The 17,220-nt window shown below is 49.8% G+C and overlaps 1 protein-coding gene and 1 long non-coding RNA gene across 2 annotated transcripts in view; both read left to right on the top strand.

The window, feature by feature from the left end:
* The window catches only part of FBXL18 (F-box and leucine rich repeat protein 18), a 36,393-nt gene extending 28,785 nt beyond the window's left edge, over window positions 1–7,608 (top strand). Inside the window, exon 5 of the mRNA XM_079953796.1 lies at window positions 5,679–7,608. Coding sequence (XP_079809922.1) covers window positions 5,679–5,835 — 157 coding nt within the window. The 3' untranslated portion in view covers window positions 5,836–7,608. The remainder of the gene's footprint in view (window positions 1–5,678) is intronic.
* Window positions 7,609–13,534: 5,926 nt separating this feature from the next.
* Window positions 13,535–16,747, top strand: LOC307203371. Its single transcript, XR_013833201.1, has 3 exons — window positions 13,535–13,837; window positions 15,023–15,087; window positions 15,854–16,747. It is a non-coding gene; the product is annotated as an uncharacterized lncRNA (long non-coding RNA).
* The last annotated feature ends 473 nt before the right edge of the window (window positions 16,748–17,220 follow it).

Raw genomic sequence — 17,220 nt, 5'->3', positions numbered from 1 at the left:
CCACCTTCCTCCCCTTAGCTTCTCTGTGGCCAGCCCAAAGCTCCCATCCCCTGCCATATGCTCGGGGGGTGATACTTTGGGTGGTGCCAGTTGCAGGGCACAGCGGGCATTTGCTAGTTCCTCTCCTCTCCCCCTCTCTTTCTGAAGTCTGGTTCAGGGCAGCCCCTCTGCGCCCGGGAGCTTTGCCACGGCACCCTGTTTTTGTTAACGTTCCCCACTATGTATGCAGGAGGGGGAAGGCAGAACAAGAGGCATCAACCGTCGCCGTAATGTGTTTCCCAAGTAGAAATTAAGCTTAATTGGCCAATTATTGAAATAACTTCTTAATTTGCGGAAGATGTTGGAAAACAACTTCCCAGTCTGTTTGAGCTTGTTGTGGCAGCGCCTGGCCTTGAGATTTGATAAGGTTGCTCTGGCTGCTTCCCTTTGATCCTTGCCACCCCCAGCTGCCCGCTCCCATTTTCCTTTTTTAGGAAGTGGCTTTTTGGGTATCATTCTTGGCGCACGTCCAACGCCATCTATTCTGAGACCACAAAGCTTTCTGATTGTAAGAATTCACCTCGACAGCATAGCTCACTGTCAGAGGAGAGTTGTGGGAGGAGAGAGAGAGAGAGAGAGAGAGAGAGAGAGAAAGAAAGAGAACAATGCACTTCTGCATCCACAGAGGCCGCCTTGCAGCTGTGGGCATTCATGTGTGCCCAGGTGGCAGCTCCCCATGCTTGGAGGCTTGGCACCTATGCGCCAAACAGGTGCCATATCTAGTCATCTCTGCACCCAGGGACGGCTCCCATTTCTCTGCTCCCTGATGCCCAGAAGCAGCACTGGGGTGAGTTGAGTGTGGTTGTCGTGCTCCAAAGATCCTGCTGCTGCCACTTCAATTTCTTGACCAGCCGGGCTGATCTTGTTGGTTTGGGCAATGTGCACGTTTACGTTTGTCCTCGTATCTTTTAGTGGTGTCTGTTCTTCTTTCTGCTGTCGATAAATCACTTGATAGAGAGAATCCTTGGAAAGGGTTTTAACCGGTGCTGTCACCTGGCTGGGGAAATCGGTCAATTTGATTGCATGAGCTTTTAAGTTGACTCTGGAGGATTACAATAATGTGCTAGAGTAATAAGATTCGGGAGAACCCGCTTGTGCTGCTTGGAACTCTTGTGATATTAATTTATTGTATTTGATTTGGGTATGGAAATCCGTTCTTATATGTTTAGTTCTAGATATATATTTATATGGAAGATTAGACAAATTTGTGGTGGATAAGGCTACTTGCTATGATGGCTCTGCTTTGCCTCCAATGCTTCTGAGTACCAGTCGCTGGGAACCACAGGAGGGGAGAGTTGCTCTTGTGCCCAGGACCTCTTTGATCCCCGGCATCTTCAGGTAGGTTTGGAAAACCTTCTCTCTCTTTGGTGATCCCTCGTAGCCGAGTAAGATTGTCTTCCATGAACATGGTCTTAACAGTGAGTCCGTAAGTGACTGTGGAGGCCAATTCTGGATCCACGTGTCCTTCCACAGTGGGGACATTGGTTTCTGGGCAGGAGTTGATCACGGTGTGGATGTGCCAAGCGTGCCTTCCTCTTAGCACATTTCTCTCTTGCGTCCTGAGTTTGAGCGTCTTCAAAGCCCATGACACCTTTGGGAAAGGCTGTTCTCCAACTGGAGCGCTCGCAGGCCAATGTTTCCCAGTTGTCAGTGTTTATACTACATTTTTTTAGATTTGCCTTGAGTTAGTCTTTAAACCTCTTTTGTTGACCACCAGCACTACGCTTTCCATTTTTAAGTTTGGAATAGAGTAGTTGCTTTGGAAGACGATCATCAGGCATCCGCACAACAGGACCAGTCCAACGAAGTTGATGTTGAAGAATCATTGCTTCAACACTGGCGATCTTTGCTTCTTCCAGGAAACTGGCATTAGTTTACCTGCCTTCCCAAGTGATGCGTAAAACTTTTCGGAGACACCGATGATGGAATATTTCGATAAGTTGGAGATGGCGTTTTTAAGTGGTCCATGTTTCACAAGCAGACAGTAAGGTTTGGAAAATACTCCCTGCCTGGCAAAATGGTGCTTTTCCACGTGGGAAGGTAGCCCAACTAGGAGGAAGAAAACTCTGATCCTAAACCTCCACTGCCTTGCAGGACATATTTGGGAGAAGAAAAGGCTAAGGAGTAAGCCCTACAGAAATATGGAGTCCCTAAGGCAGTTGGATGGCATTTTGTATGCCTCCCTCTGACAACTCCAAGCTGGTGTTAAACAAATGGCTGTGCTTTCCTTTGGAGGCCGGGGGGGGGGCCCTCTTGTCGTCTGGGCAGCTCAGGACCTCCAGACACACGGCCCAGGCTTGCGCCCCAAGGAGGCCACTTTGTGGGTGCTGCAAGCACAGCTCTTTAACTTCACCTCCGGAGGTGCACTCCATTGTCTCTCGAGACAGACGGGTGCCAAACAAAGCTGGGTACTTCTGTGGACATATTTGCAAGTCTTGATTAGGACATACCTTCAGTTTTAGGGCTTGTACTTGCTGGAGGTGATATGATCGCGTTTTCCTCCTTACCCAGTAAAGACAAATAGTCCCTGCGTATAGAAAACTACTGTATTAAGGGAGAAGGCAGGGCTAGACGTTTTGTCCCTGACATGCTACATGTCTCTATGCAGCAGACATTTTGGTACAAAGAACCTTACCCCTGATACTCATAAGCATGAGTTTGTTGAATATGTTTAATGAATCTGGCATATTTATCAATGTATGTGGCCATCTGTCAAGGATTCTTTTGTTGTGATTCCTGCATTGTGGGGGGCTGGACTAGAGGACCCCCAGGGTCCCTTCCAACTCTACAACTCTGTGATTCTATTGATTTTTGTCCTTTACTCTCCCCGTGAGCTGCTTTGAGAGCGATTATGCATATAAGTAAAAGAACAACAGTGAAAATGAAATGCAAGCGACCCCTTGAAAGCATGCTATAGAAGAAGGACCAGGCCTTTCCTGGCCCCTGTCATCTCTGTATTTCCCAGCAAGCTTATGGTGTCTTTTGGCCATTGTTATTCTGTGTGCATTAATCCCGAGTAACGGCACAGCTGGGTTCTGTCCTTGCAGTCACCGAGTCGGATTTGAGAGAGTCCTCATTCCACACCCTGCCAGGTGCCGCGACAGAGTAGAAATAAACCACCTCCTTGCCTTGTGCTAAAGTGGGCATGGAATTTAAAGAGTGACGAGCGTACCTGTTGAACAGAACTGCTGCGACCATCCCACCGGTGGCTGGGGGGGCGGGCAAGGACAGCTCCCCACATAACAGGGCAAGGACCAGTATGGGCGGCAATAATTCCAGTTAAGGTGTGGACATCCTGCACTTGCAGCCCTGTGGTCAAATATCCACCTCCACACCTCTGGGGGCTCACCTTTTTTTTTGAGCCAAGGGGCAGCCGTGCCTCCCAGTTGCCCGCAAACTGGGGGTGGAAAATGTCATCTCCCCCAGAACCCGACCTTTTGATGGCTCCTGCTCTCAGAGGAGGAGGCTGCCCGCCGTGTCCCTGCATGAGCAGCTCCTCTGAACGTGCCTCTTTTCTGAGCAGGCAGTTTCCCCTTTCTGCTGCGTTCCCCGAGAGCCCCCCTTTTGTAGAGCTGCCCACATTCCTGGGATTGATTTTGGGGGGAGAAGGACTGTGCAGCCAACTCTCCCGGGGTTTGAAAAGTGCACAGTTCAAGGATCAAACCCTGGGCAAGGGCAAAAGGGTCCTGGGCCCCCTCAATTGATTCCGTGGCCTCGGCTTAAGGCTCCGGTTGCCCCCCACTTCGCGGAGATAGCCAATCAATGCCAAATATTTTGTTCTGTGCGTGCGTGGGCTTCCTTCCTCCCTCCCCGGTTTCCCAGCATGCCTTATCTTTTCCCTCCTGCTGTGTGTCCTATTGCCTCCCTATGTGGCTATCATCATATAGGGCTTTCTGCCTAAGCCAGCTTTAAATGATTTCTCCCTCCACCCCTTTTGGTAAACATTGTGTACGGGGCTTAACTGCAGCAGCCCTTTTCTCTGCAATTACAGCCCTGCTGGCGCAGTCCTTTCTCTCCGTGCATTAATTCCACTTCCAAAGTCCAGGGGAGGGGAGATTTATGGTGGTCTACTTTTTCCCCCTTTTTCCAATGCAGCAAAATTAGCGGCATGGCAGAAAATCAAGGACAGGAGGTATTAGAGTTGTGGAAGTGAGCCAGAGTTGAGGGGCAGTGAATGAAGTGTCCGGGGGGGCGGGGGGCGGGAGCCACAAACCAAGGCCAGGATCCAAGCAGAGAGGCATAGGCTGAGAGGTAGAGCATCTGGTTTGACCCCTAACTTTCTATGCTTAGGAGTGGAAGTATTCTCTGTACAGTGGTACCTCGGGTTACATATGCTTCAGGTTACATACGCTTTAGGTTACAGACTCCACTAACCCAGAAATAGTGCTTCAGGTTAAGAACTTTGCTTCAGGATGAGAACAGAAATCGTGCTCCAGCGGCGCGGCAGCAGCAGGAGGCCCCATTAGCTAAAGTGGTGCTTCAGGTTAAGAATAGTTTCTGGTTAAGAACGGACCTCCGGAACGAATTAAGTACGTAACCCGAGGTACCACTGTATATGGGCCTGACTGTAGTCGCACTTGGAACCGCGGCTCTTGCAATAAAGCCACAGGGAGGCCTCCTCTGAGAGAGGCCACTTCTTATTTCACAGGTTCTAGGAGGGGGTTGGGGAACCTGTGGCCCTCCAGATGTTGCTGGACTCCAGCTGTTACCATCCCCGACCTCTGCGCTGGGTGGGAATTTGGAGCTGTTAGGTTACAGGTTCCTTGTCCCTGTTACAAAAGCTGAGAAGTCCGCCTAGCATATTGGAAGCGCTTCTTACATGTTGAGGGTCCCATTCCCTCCGGGGTGATAATGTCAAGGGTTCCAGGATGGGCACTGCCAGCGCTCTCACTTAGACCCGCCCTGCTTCTGTTTCCACTATGCCTGTCTCAGATCGGAATTCCAAATCCTAGGCAGGTTTAATTGTAAGCAAGATTCTTTGGACTTGATGGACAAACTCTGAAATAAATACAGTGGTACCTCGGGTTAAGAACTTAACTCGTTCCGGAGGTCTGTTCTTAACCTGAAACTGTTCTTAACCTGAAGCACCACTTTAGCTAATGGGGCCGCCTCCTGCTGCTGCTGCGCCACCGCTGCATGATTTCTGTTCTCATCCTGAAGCAAAGTTCTTAACCCGAGGTACTATTTCTGGGTTAGCAGAGTCTGTAACCTGAAGCGTCTGTAACCCGAGGTACCGCTGTACCCAGGGGATGATTTCTTAGCATGAAAGACCAACGCTCTTCTGGAAAGCAAGTGAAAGGCTTTTCTTCTTTGGCGATCCCTCCTAGCCGAGTAAGATGGTCTTCCACGAACACGGCCTTAACAGTGAGTCCGTAAGTGACTGTGGAGGCCAATTCTGGATCCACGTGTCCTTCCACAGTGGGGACATAGGTTTCCGGGCAGGAGTTGACCACGGTGTGGATTTGCATGGGAAAGTGGTTCCTTTCTGACTAAGGAAGGGAGATGGGGGTGGCTTTGGGGAGCATTGGGGGCCCCACGTCACGTAAGGCGGCTGCTCTCCCATGCTGTGGACTCTGACACCCACCCCAGCTCCCCTTCCTTCCGCCCTGACCCCCTAACCTCTTCTGTGTCTGGTTTAGCTTTCAGGCCAGCCGACCCGCCTTGAACGTTGTCATTTTCCCTCTCCTGCATGAGGACTTGACGGAGGTCATCCGGGACGTTCCCATGATGCACTTGGACGAAATCACCTTGTTCAAAAGCCGGGTGGCCGAGGAGCCGCCCAACCTGTGGGGGTGATGGCGGCGCAGCGGAGTGGGAGGCTCGGCATGAGCGCGAAACAGCTGCTGCTTCTCCTTTGCCAGGCGGTCCGGCCCCTGAGCCTCGCGGGGCCACCGTATTCCAGTGTTCTGCAACTCAGATGCCGCTTCGAGGGCAAGCTTGCCAGGGTGCCAGGCAGGCCTTGTGTATCCCGTTTGGGCAAAATTTGCCCCCAAAGAAAAATCTTAATATTTATTGGTTTTAATTAGCAGCCCGCCCCACCCCTGAGGGACTCAGGCTGGGCCACAATGAGCTGGTGATTCCTTGCTATTTAATACATGAATTCTCATGCCGCTTTAAATGTAGTTAAAGGGGAGAGGAATTTAACTTGAAAGAATGTGCTCCCTTTTCTTCCTCCTCCCGTTACTTATTCTCGGAGATGGTTGGCTCTTGTGCTTTTTTTGGGGGGGGGTCTTCACTCGAATGTCTTAAGGGACTTTGTAGGTTGACGCAGAGAGTGGACGTTCCTGAGCTTTTATTTATTGGGGGGGGGGTTGGTGTGCATATGTCGTACAGCTGATCCTGCCCCCTTATCTTGAGGGGGAGGGATAGTTTGTGCCGCTAGGACCTGCTGTGCTGGATACAATTCCATTTTCCATCTTTTTAGCCAGAGAGACCTGGGATGTTTGTACACGTGCCTGCTGGGGTGCAGCCAGTTGCCAGGCCAGAGTATCCTCCAAGTTTCATATACATCTAAATAAAAATATCCCACACAAAATTTACAGGCTGCCAAGTGCCAGGAAGTTCTCCTGCACAAGCCCCAATGAAATGAATGGATGCTGTGCAGGAACACTCCCGGGTCACTGCACAGGTCACCCTCATTGAGCTGGGAGCTGCTCTGAAAGGCCCACAGCACAAAGTCTTGTGTCCTTTAGCTTTTACAACCTTGTAGCCGTTTATGGCGCTAAAGAAAAGCAAGCACACCTTGTAAGCAGTGGCTGGCATTGAGCTCCAATCCCAAATTGCTGTTGTGAGCATAAACACACACACACACACACACACACACACACACACACACACACACACACCTCTCTCTTTAAAGCTCCCCAAATAACCAACCCTTCCTAACAGCTTTTTTGAAAGCAGGCTTTGCCTTTATCAGGCTAGTTCTGCTGGAGGTGCTAGCTTTGACTGACAGAATTTTATCGAAACTGTGCCAAAACGCTCCTTTGCCAAGGCCCTCTTCTTGGGGGGGGCTGCAGCTGTTTTGCCATGGGGCGTAACCTGGCCCTGGCCCTTCCCTCCATCGTACCGCAGGGCCCTTCCCACTCCCATTTTTGCATTCTCCTAAAACACGAGTGGGGAGCCCGGTGCCCCCTCCAGACATCGTTGGGACCCCCAGCTCCCCGAGAGCCAGCTTGGTCGCATTGGTCGGGGGGCGATGGGAGCTGCAAGGCCACAAACATCTTGGAGGGGGGCACAGAGGGTTCCCCACTCCTTTATTAAAAGGCCCTTCGCTTTCCACTTGGGGGGACGACAGTGGCAACGCTGCAGCTTCTTCTGGGTGCAGATTTAGGTGTTCCGGAAGCAACGCTGCATTGTTTGCAATGGGGGGGGGGCATGGAAGGAGGGAGTAGAACCGTCTCCCTCAGTTGCTGTTTCTCAGCTTCTGCTGCTCTTCGCTTGAAGTTGTGGGCCAGCTTGAGTATCCGTAGCAATGTGTCTGTTCCAATGTGATGCTGGTATCTGTGTTAATTGGATCAACAGTGGATTTACCTGTCAAATATGGCATATAAACACTTCTGTACTCACCTTTGCTATCTTAGTATGCTCTTTTTGTGTGTGCAGGGGGGGATGATGACAAAAAAACTGCCTTCTATCAGATCAGACTCTCTCTCTCTCTTTTGTCCAGCTTCAAAGGTTTTTGACTGCAACTTCCATCAGCCTCAGCCAGCTTAAACCAATCTCCTCTTCTCTGGCACTGGGTCTCCACGGTATGTTTAGCCTGGAGGAAGAGGGGATCAAGAGGTGGTGTGAGAGCCATCTTCAAATATCTAAAAAGTTGTCATGCGGAAGAGGGAGCAAGCTCGTTTTCTCCCGATCTGGAAGGTGGGACCCGAACCCAGGGCTTCCCATTAACAGGAAGGAGATTCCGACTCAACATCAGGAAGAAATTTCTGACCATTAAGAGCTGTTCGACAGTGGAATGGACCCCTTCAGAAGGTGGTGGGCTTTTCTTTTTTGTATTTAGAATTTTACTGAGATTATTAGAGTAAGTTTAAGTGAATTGGAAGGAAGAAAAAAATTAGAAAAAGAGGGTGAGGAGAGTACATTAGAAAGCAGTTTAAAAAGCAAAGGGAAACAGCAATAACAAAATAACCATAAAATATAATTAAGGATACAAAACTATATAGTATGTTAGTAGATGGATAAACTTGTCTCCCTCAAGCGTATGCTAATCCATGTGTCACTATGGTTTAGACCAGTGTTTCCCAACCTTGGGCCTCCAGCTGTTTTTGGACTACAACTCCCATCATCCCTAGATAGCAAGACCAGTGGTCAGGGATGATGGGAATTGTAGTTCAAAAACAGCTGGAGGCCCAAGGTTGGGAAACACTGGTTTAGACAAATACATTCCAAATATCATTAAATTCATTGGAGGCTGTTAAAGAAAGGTGGGGGGGGGGGGGGCAATCTGTCAGGGATGCTTCAGCTGTGATTCCTGCATCGCAGGGGGTTGGACTAGAGGACCTCTGGGGTTCCCTCCCAAATATATGATTCTCTAGGACCTACTCCTCCACCTCTCTCTATCTGGAGCTGCTTCCAGGGATTGAACCAGGAATCCTCTGCAGGCAAAGCAGAGACTCCGCACCCCGGAACGATGGAAAGGTGGGGAGAGAAGCGCAGTTGGCTTTGCCTAGGTTCTCGTTTGCAACCTTCTCTGAGGACTGGGGCAGATCTTTGCTGTCCCCTGGTGCTGAGGAGCTACAAAGGCCATATCCGCCCCATACAGCGAGAACCCTGTGATACCGCATTGAAGAGCCAAGCCTTCCCACAGAGAAGCTGCCGCTTGTTAAAGGCGCTGCCAGTGGTTACGAGCCGCCGCCGCCTCTTCCTCTCCCAGAGCTACAATTCCCAGAGCGGTTTAATCACCAGTCCCTCTTCACGGCGGGTGGAATCTGGAACTGCAGCCCTATGCAGGGAAGAAAGGTTTCTCTGCGGTTAAGTGGGGATTCGAACCCTGATCTCCTCCCAGGCCTGAGTCCGAAGCTCTGGCCATTACGCCACACTGCTCTCTGGCTCCACAACCCAAGTCCCGGCCACAAATCCTCCTAACTCGAAGCTGGATTTGAGTTGTTGTTGCTGCTGCCGCCGCTGCTCCAGGCAGGATGCAGCAGATGTTAATAATGTGCTTATTTTCTCTCTAAGTGCCATTTTGGCATTGGTGTTAATTACAATTTATATTCGGCAGCGTTTATGTTGGGAAAAGAAACCCACCTTAATGGTCCCCAACTGACGGGGGTGGGGGGTGGGCAAAGGGCTGTTAAACGGAGCTCCATATGTTTGATGGGGTGCCAGGCAGAGAGGCAGGGAGGTGTGTCCCTGGACCCTCTCTCTCCTTTCCTTCCAGGTTTCATTTCAGCCCAGAGCAACTCTGGAGGTTTCTATACAGAGGTTGGGTGGCCATCTGTCAGAGACGCATTTGTTGCAATTCCTGCATTGCAGGGGCCTGGACTAGATGACCGCTGGGGGTCCCGCTCGACTTTACAATTCTGTGACCTCCTCCCCTTCATCTGCCGATGTTCAGCGGCTTCATATGCTCCCTGCGGACGGCTTGAATGAGTTCATATTTAATACATGGAACTGCTTTTAGCATCACCTTTTGGAAGAGAAAGGAATGGCTCAGGGGTGGGGACCTAAGAGTCTCCCCCCCCAACAAAACCTCAGTCTAATGAGCGTTGAGTGCATTCTCATTGAATTCTCCATCCACCTCTCCCACAATCCCTTTGAACATCCACCCCCAGAGCACGGGGCAGCCCCAGGCTACCTTTTGCCTGTTTGGTTTGTTTGAAAGGGTTTCTGAACAACTCAGCATCTGAAATCTAAGCGGCGTTCTTGCATGTGGAGTGCCCAGCCCTTGCAAGAGAGGTCAGGCCCAGGACCGCCTTGCTCCACCCAGGGCCTGATCCCTTCTACACACAAAGCCAGGGAGCTCTTCACTGCTTCTGGCAGTTCTAAGGGCCTGAACCCCCAGCCCAGCCCAGCCCAGCAGGAGCAAACCCAGGGTGACCAGAACAGCCTTATCACAGGACCTGGGAGCAGGAAGGAGCTGTTTCCATGAGGTCCCTGAGGATGTTCCAGGTCGTTTGGGTGGGAGGCCATAGCCTTCCAGAGGTGGAATGGAGGACCAGTGACCCTCTCGCCCCAGATAATAATAATCCGTTCCAGAAGTTCGTTCGACTTCCAAAATGTTCGGAAACCAAAGTGTGACTTCTGATTGGCTGCGGGAAGCTCCTGCAGCCAATCGGAAGGCGCGCTGGACGTTCGGCTTCCGGAAACCGGAACAGCCACTTCCGGGTTATGATCGTTTGGCAGCTGATTTGTTCGGGAGCCAAAGTGTTTGAGATCTAAGGTACGACACTAACACAAAGCTCTTCCTGATGTTTAATCCGAATCTCCTCACTGGATCCCTCTGGATCAAGCCAGCAGCCCAGGATCCTGTTCTCATAGATGTCCAGACAGATGCCCACGATGGGAAACTCGCGAGCAGGATTCACGCGCAAGACCCCTTTCCCCCTTCTGTGGTTCCCAGTGTCTGCTACTCAGAAGCACTGCAGCCATGGCCGGGACAGTGACCGGTAGCCTTGCCTCTGCTTCAGAGCCACTGGCCCCCCTTCTGCCTCTGGCCTGTTTCCAGGGCTCTTCTCGGCCCTGAGGAGGTCTTGTCATAGAAGTCGTGGGCTCATTGGTGCTGAGCTCTGGAGGGAGGGCAGGGGTTCGCTTTGCCAACCCTCACCGATCCATATTCATCGCGCACCGTCCACAGGTCGGGGCAGCTGCCCACCGACACCTTTCCACCCCTCCCTGAAGCCTGTCAAAGGAGCAATATTCTCTGCGCCTACTGGGGAAGCTGCCCTCCATCGCGAGGTCCACGAGATGCTCAATTGGATGTCGTAGGCGCACCCCACCGGCTCTCCGGCAAAAGCCTCATTTCCATAGAAACCGGACAGGATGTGGGAGAAGGGGCTGTGATTAATAGCCAAGGGAGGCTGCCTTGGGCCCTCTTCAATTTTTTAGGGGGCAGAGAGGGCCAGAGGCAGACATGGGGGGGGGGAGGGGAGAGGCAGGTGCCCATAAAGCTAATGAAAACCATTTTGCCTGCGAATTCCGCAGGCAGCCTATTCCCTAGCACGTTTTCCATCCTGCTTCACCCTCCTCTTTTTAGCAAAGCAACTAGCTCTCTTCCGAAGGTTTCCTTGCCCTCCCTCCCAGCAGCGACCCCCATGGCTCAAATTAATAAGGGTTTCTAAAAGGACAAGCAAAGTCCTCGCCGCTGTCGCTGGTTAGTAGTGGGGGGTGGAGTAGGATAGGCTGGTCGTCTAGCAATAAGGCGAGACCCCGACATTTGCCGTTTGAGCTAAAAGAGCGTTAAAAAGGTAAAGTGACCCCCCTGACCATTAGGTCCAGTCGTCGCCGACTCTGGGGTTGCGGCGCTCATCTCGCTTTACTGGCCGAGGGAGCCGGCGTACAGCTTCCAGGTCATGTGGCCAGCATGACTAGGCCGCTTCTGGAGAACCAGAGCAGCGCACAGAAACGCCGTTTACCTTCCCGCCAGAGTGGTACCTATTTATCTACTTGCACTTTGACGTGCTTTCAAACTGCTAGGTTGGAAGGAGCAGGGACCGAGCAACGGGAGCTCACCCCGTCATGGGGATTTGAACCGCCGACCTTCTGATCAGCAAGCCCTAGCCTCTGTGGTTTAACCCACAGTGCCACCCACGTCCCAAAAAAGAGGGTTAGGGATGGGTATTTTCCCCCAGCAGCCTTGACCCAGGGGTAGAAACTCAAATCTCTCAGCTAACCACCAAAAGGTACCTTAAACCAAGGTTATGGTTGCTGAAACAAAATGTCTAGATGCCCATTTGTTTCCCGTGAATTTATTACTATCCTCGTCATTTTCAATATCACTTTATATTTTAAAGGAAAGAATCTCCAATATTTAGCTGGCCGAGCCAGCTTCCTCCTCCTGCCTAACGGCAGAGCTGGCCTTGAAGAGATAGAGCAGAGGTGTCCGCGTTTGCTTCTGATGTTCCCTAACCAAAGAGAGAGAGAAAGATTTGCAGTGCGTCTCCTTCCAAAGTCACATTTAAGCCCCATGAAAATATTCCGTATGGCTAGATCTGAAGGCAGGCAGAGGGATTTCAGTTTAATTGCTGTGCGTCCTCCCTCCTCCCGCTTTTCTCTTTTAGCTTTCAAAATGCTCACGAGTGTAGCGTTTTTATGCTAATTCTGCGGAAGCCGGCATGCCTTTGTCTTAAATTATTTATTTTAGTTAATCCCCTTTTTTTGCCTTAAAAAGGGAGGGGAAGGGGGGGCTCCTGAACTCCCATCTCTACACACTGAGAATGTTAAATTGGGCATTGCTAATTAGCCATTTGACAATTAAGGAACATAGAGCAAAAAAACACACCATTAGGACATTGGGGTTTGGGGTTTTTTTTTGCTTTCTTTATGTATTTGTGAAGTTCTCCTCCACCCCATGTGCTCCCTTTGAAGTAAAAGCTGCGCTCAGTTCTTGCCCGTGGCTGTGGGATAAATGTGTCCTTAAAAAAAAAAATTTCCTTGTGAAAACTTTAAAAACTGCTGTGAGAGATTTAAAAACTGTGTGTGAGTGTGTAGGAAGCAATTTTATTAAATTTGTAAGCCATAATGCTCATAAATGGGAGTATTTGAAAAAAACAGTGGATTTTTACAAAAGTAGTGAAAGGGATAGCTGGTCTGCGCAGGGAGGGCTTCCTTTCCCCCCTTTCAGTTTTTAGTAGCTAAAATTCGTTATATATGTATGGAACACTGTCCAGGCAGCTTGCAAGCTACAGCCCTGGCTGCAAATTATAGCATATACAACCAGCAGAGGGTCTGCCCTCCTCTGCTCCCTTCTTCCTTCGCCAGAGTGGTGCATGCTCTGGTTATCTCCCACTTGGACTACTGCCATGCACTCTACGTGGGGCTACCTTTGAGGGTGACCCGGAAACTACAACTAATCCAGAATGCGGCAGCTAGACTGGTGACTGGGAACGGCCGCTGAGACCACATAACACCGGTCTTGAAAGACCTACACTGGCTCCCAATACGTTTCCGAGCAAAATTCAAAGTGTTGGTGCTGAGCTTTAAAGCCCTAAATGGCCTTGGTCCTGTATACCTGAAGGAGCGTCTCCACCCCCATCGTTCTTCCCTGACCTTGAGGTCCAGCTCTGAGGGCCTTCTGGCAGTTCCCTCCCTGCAAGAAGCCAAGTTACAGGCAGAGGGCCTTCTCGGTGGTGGCGCCCACCCTGTGGAACGCCCTCTTATCCGTCAAAGGAAAAAACAACTACCAGACTTTTAGAAGACATCTGAAGTCAGCCCTGTTTAGGGAAGCTTTTAATATCTGAAGGACTATTGTAGTTTAATCTTTTGTTGGAAGCCACCCAGAGTGGCTGGGGAAACCCAGCCAGATGGGCAGGGTATAAATAAATTCTTCTTTTTCTTCTTCTTCTTCTTCTTCTTCTTCTTCTTCTTCTTCTTCTTCTTCTTCTTCTTCTTCTTCTTCTTCTCCTCCTCCTCCTCCTCCTCCTCCTCCTCCTCCTCCTCCTCCTCCTCCTCCCAATTAACCTCCATCTCCAAGGCCTGCTCTTGTGTAGGGTTGCCATAAGTCCGGAATTTCCCTGACAAAGCCAGTATTCGACCCTCGTGAACAGCATCCAGGTGGAAAACTGGACGTATGGCAGCCCACGTCGAAAATGTAGGATATGATGAAAATCATTAGCTCAAAAACTCATTTTTTGTTGTTGAGATTTAGCAAAAAAAAAAAAAAGCTTACCAACTTTGGGCAAAACTTTAAAAAGCTGAAAAACTTTGCCCAAAAAGCTCAACAACTTTTGTTTCTGTGTTTTCACTTTTTGAAATTTGGCATCACCAGGGCCCTCCCCTAGGTTGAGGGTCTCCTGACCTGGCAACCCCATGTCCTTCTGATGTTTTGGCCTCTGGTGCCCATCAGCTGCAGCTAGCAGGTTCATTGGTCAGGCATGATGGTGTTAAATTGTTATAAGAAAAAAAACTGCTCCTTTTCCCCTTATGGGGTACCCAGGAGCCCGTTTAGAGTCCTTATGTAGGTTCTCTTATCGGTAGGAGAAAATAACAGAGACCAAGCAGAGAATATTGAGAAGCAAAGCAGCTAGTAAGCCTGATCTTTATTGATCTGTTGCAACAGGGTCCTCACTCACCCCACGCAGGAGGGAGGAGGAACTCAGAACAATGGCGCGCAAGGCCTTATATAGACTTTTGAAATTGCCCACCCTGTAGTCCAAGACCACCCCCCAAAACATCATACATACATCACAGAAGGAGGCGGTCTACAGCAGAAATCCTGTCTGCCAAGAAACCTGTTGATGGTTTACCTGGCTATTAATGGGTTTATCTGGAGAGCCTGGCCATTCTTTTGAGATGATAAATACTTAATTCCTGAGTCAGGGTCACAGGCTCACCCTGTTCATACCCAAATGTGCCCTTAAGGCAGGATTTGGGAGCACAGAGACAATGGGGAGGCTTTTCCCATTTGCATCCAAACTGCAGAGGAATATTTGAGGTCACTGAAAGAGTCAAAATGGCTTTAGGACTTTTCCTGTACTGTTTCAGACATGTGGTTTATATATTTGTGTATGTGTATGTTTGATTTTAATTAATTTTTATAACGAAAGGTTTTTAGAATGTTGGATTATTTTGATTGTTGTTAGCCGCTGGGGAGGGCGGGGTATAAATAAAATTTATTATTATTATTATTATTATTATTATTATTATTATTATTATTATTGTGTTTGCCTGGTACATTTATGAACATTTATTTTATATCTTAGACCGTATAATTCTCATAACAATGGGAATTGTAGCCCAACGGATCTGGAAGGCACTAGGATTGGGGAAGGGGCTCACTTCTGAGTAGACCTGCCTAGGTTTGTGGTTGTGAATCAAGTCTCGCCCAAGTATTCCAGCAATTGCTGTGTGACGCAGAAAGTGCCCCCCGTTCAAGTCTCGCTGGTGTAGATCAATGATGTCAGAGCTGCCTCCAGGTCCCAGCTCACAGAGGACCAACGCTAGGCTGTAGTTATGTACAAAAGTCTTTATTGAGGTTCAGTTTACATTTTAAAGCCGCAGCACGCAGCTCTACGTCTCAACCCTAGACCGGCGAAGTCCCGTCTGAGTCTCCACCCCTTCCACACCAGTTTAAGACTCTCGCCTTGCTCCACCTCTTCCTAAGTTGCTTTCTCCTCTGGGCCCTCCTGCCCGCTAGGGTTTCATCCTTCCTGGACTCCTCTGACGCTGACCCTGATGATTCTTCCCCCTCCTTCCGGCGGGCTTTAGGACCTGGTTCCCTATCCGGGCTACCTTCTGTGCCGCTCGCCTGTACATTTGAACTTGGCGCGCGCGCCCAGCCTGCAACTTTCCTCTTGACCGTTCCCTCGCTCTCTGATGGAGGCGTGGCCACCCCTGACTCCTCTTCTCTCGCTGGTGGTGCATATGTGGGCTCTGATACCTGGGACTCCTCCCCCCCCCACTACGCTCTGGTGGGGAAGCTGGTCCTGATTTCCAACTGCTGCTCTGGGAGTCCCCGCTGGCCCCTTGTTTCTGGGGTGTCCCCCTTGGGTCCCCCCTTGCCCTGCCCATCGGCGCCCCCTTCTGTGAATCTTCCGATTCGCTGGAGAGGCTCACGGAATCTATTGGGCTGCTGTCATCCTCTCCTACGCTGCCCTCGGATTGCTCCCCCTCGCTCTCCATCTCCTCTCCTCCCTGCGCTCCCGCTGAGTCCCTGACAAATGAAGATGGTTCAGAACTGTTTGAGATCTGGATCTTACCACTCTGGATCTTACCACTCAATATCCATGGTCAAAGTGACAAGCTGGGTCTGAGATTCGAACAAAACAAGCAACCCCTCCTTTTCAACCAACCCGGCATAGTTTAATTTGTTACCCAGCGGAACATGGCTCTAGGCCTGCGTGGCAACTTTGGAATTATAGCTTTGTTTAAAAACCAAAATGACTTAAAAGTTAAATGTCATCAAATTGACATTTACTGCTTGTGTGAGCAAAGGAGAGGGAGCTGGTAGATGGTTTAATAATGAAATATTTGGGAGAAAACGGAGGAGGTTGGACGAGGAGATGCATGGGCAAAGAGCATGGGCACTTGTATCCTGTTATCGCTCGCTCATCACTCACCTCTGAGCAAATCTATGCAAGCTTCAAAGTATCTCTGTCATCGCCATCGTCCCTTAACATTGCCTTCACACCTTCATAAAACCATAGCGTAGTGTGTGCATGCTCAGAGGATGACCTCCAAACCATCCTAAATATCTTTGCAGAAGCTTACAAAAAGCTTGGCCTGTCACTCACCATCTAAAAAAACCAAATTGCTTCACCAACAAGTACAAAATAACCCCTCTGCAGCGCCACAAATCCAACTCAATGGGGTAACGTTGGAAAATGTTGATCACTTCTCCTAACTGGGCAGTTATTTTTCCACAAGGGCCGACACTTATGCTGAAATCTAGCATCACCTGAGCTCTGCGAGTGTGGCTTTCTTCCGATTGAAGTGCAGAGTGTTTGAGGACCGGGACATTCGCAGGGAAACCAAAATGCTTGCTTACAAAGCTATTGTACTACCAACCTTACTGTCTGATGGTGAAACATGGACCCCTTAAAAACGCCATCTCCAACTTCTCGAAAGATTCCATCAACAGTGTCTCTGAAAAATCTTACATATCACTTGGGAAGACAGGTGAACTAGTATCAGTGTACTGGCAGAAGCAAAGATCACCAGTGTCAAGGCAATGATTCTTCAACATCAACTTTGTCGGACTGGTCATGTGCTGATGCCGGATTATCATCTTCCAAAGCAACTACTCTATTCCCAACTTGAAAATGGAAAGCATAATGCTGGTGGTCAACAAAAGAGGTTTAAAGACTGTCTCAGGGCAAATTTTAAAAAATGTAGTATAAACACCGACAACTGGGAAACACTTGCCTGCGAGCGCCCCAGTTGGAGAACAGCCTTGACCAAAGGTGTCCTGGGCTTTGATGACACTCAAACTCAGGACGCAAGGGAGAAACGTGCGAAGAGGAAGGCACGCTTGGCAAATCCACACTGTGATCAACTCCCACCCGAAAACCAATGTCC

The sequence above is a fragment of the Podarcis cretensis genome, assembly GCF_951804945.1.
Source record: "Podarcis cretensis genome assembly, chromosome: 14".
Taxonomy (NCBI): domain Eukaryota; kingdom Metazoa; phylum Chordata; class Lepidosauria; order Squamata; family Lacertidae; genus Podarcis; species Podarcis cretensis.
The sequence above is the reverse complement of the archived record's forward strand: the minus strand, read 5'-3'. Positions and strand labels throughout refer to the sequence as shown.